The 1,494-nt window shown below is 40.7% G+C and overlaps 1 protein-coding gene across 1 annotated transcript; it reads left to right on the top strand.

Moving 5' to 3' along the window:
* The first annotated feature begins 569 nt into the window (after positions 1–569).
* LOC136270344 (uncharacterized) lies at positions 570–995 on the top strand. The gene has a single exon (XM_066067751.1). The coding sequence runs from the start codon at positions 570–572 to the stop codon at positions 993–995; it is 426 nt and encodes a 141-aa protein (XP_065923823.1).
* The last annotated feature ends 499 nt before the right edge of the window (positions 996–1,494 follow it).

The raw sequence follows: 1,494 nt of genomic DNA, 5'->3' as shown, positions 1-1,494 counted from the left end.
CCCCCCATTGTGGCCCCACCCTTCCCCCGGGGACCATAATTTGAACAAACCTGAATCTATACTACCTGAGGATGCTTCCATACATGTTACAGCTTTTCTGGCCTAATAGTTTTTAGGAAGACTTTTGAAAAATACAAACAAATTTTCAATAATTCTAAATAATCTCCCTTTTAACGAGGGTGTAGCCCTTCATTTGAACAAACTTGAATTTCCATAATCCAGTCATGCAGTGTGCCTAGTTTGGTTTAAATCTGCCCAGTAGTTCTAGAGAAGAAGATGAAAAAGATAAAAGTTTACATCAACGGCAAAGCCGCCAACACCAACGACGACAGACAACGGACATATCTTATATCAGATGGACGAACTCAGGCAGTAAAAATCAATAACAGTGCATCCTCAGATGTGCCACTGTCCACGGGAGTGCCCCAATGATCTGTTCTTGGCCCTCTTCTCTTCCTGGTGTACCTTCTACCACTTAGAAGAGTTATCAATAAGTATGCCATTAACCGCCATGGATTTGCAGATGACACAACTTTACAGCCGATTAAGTGTAAAAGACACAGCGCGCCATGCGTAACTTTCAAGTCAACACCATGGAAAACTGCATGGCAAGTGTTCGATCTGGGATGACTGTGAACAAACTCAAAGTAAACAACGCAAAAACTGAGGTAATGGTGGTTGCTAGTTCCCACAACCAGGGCCGTTTGAGAGATATAAGTATTAAGATTAGCGAGGCAATAGTAACACCTAGGCCCAATGTAAAAAAAAACCTTGGTGCTGTCTTAGACGCTACTCTATCAATGGAGAAACAAGTCAGCTCTGTTGCCAGAAAGATGCACTTTAACATCCGGAGATTCTCGAAGGTGAAACACCATCTCACCCTAGAAGCTTGTGAAAATGTCATCAATGCAACAGTCATATCCTATCTTGACTACCACAATGCCCTCCAGCTTGGCATAACCGATCGTCAGATGCACCAGTTACAAGTGGCTTAAAACAGCGCTACACGTTGTCTCACAAAAACACACTAGAGACAACACATTACTCTAGTACTTCTACAACTACATTGGCTGCCTGTAAAACAATGTGTTATATTCAAAGTACTGACAACCATCCACAAATCACTACATTCCTTAACAGCACCAACATACTTGAGCGAACTATGTTCTGTCTACCAACCACACAGGACAATGAGATCATCATCTGACCAATGGAAACTGGTAGTGAAGAGGTAATCAAAATACAAATAAATACGGCGCACGAGCTATAAACATTCTAGGTGCCCAATTGTGGAATGAACTACCATTGGAACTTTGTAAGCTTGAACACACGGAGCATTTCGCAAGACCCTCAAAACACTGTTGTTCAAGCGTGAATGTAAAATATAGACGATTACTATGTAAAGACTACGTATGTATATATCCTGCTCATCCTTTAATTATGTTTTAGATAAGCTTCTGTTGTTTTATAATCACTCAACTAATATTTTTTAAA

The sequence above is a fragment of the Magallana gigas genome, chromosome 7 (assembly GCF_963853765.1).
Source record: "Magallana gigas chromosome 7, xbMagGiga1.1, whole genome shotgun sequence".
Taxonomy (NCBI): Eukaryota; Metazoa; Mollusca; class Bivalvia; order Ostreida; family Ostreidae; genus Magallana; species Magallana gigas.
Note: the sequence above shows the minus strand (reverse complement) of the source record. Positions and strands in the feature narration are given on the sequence as shown.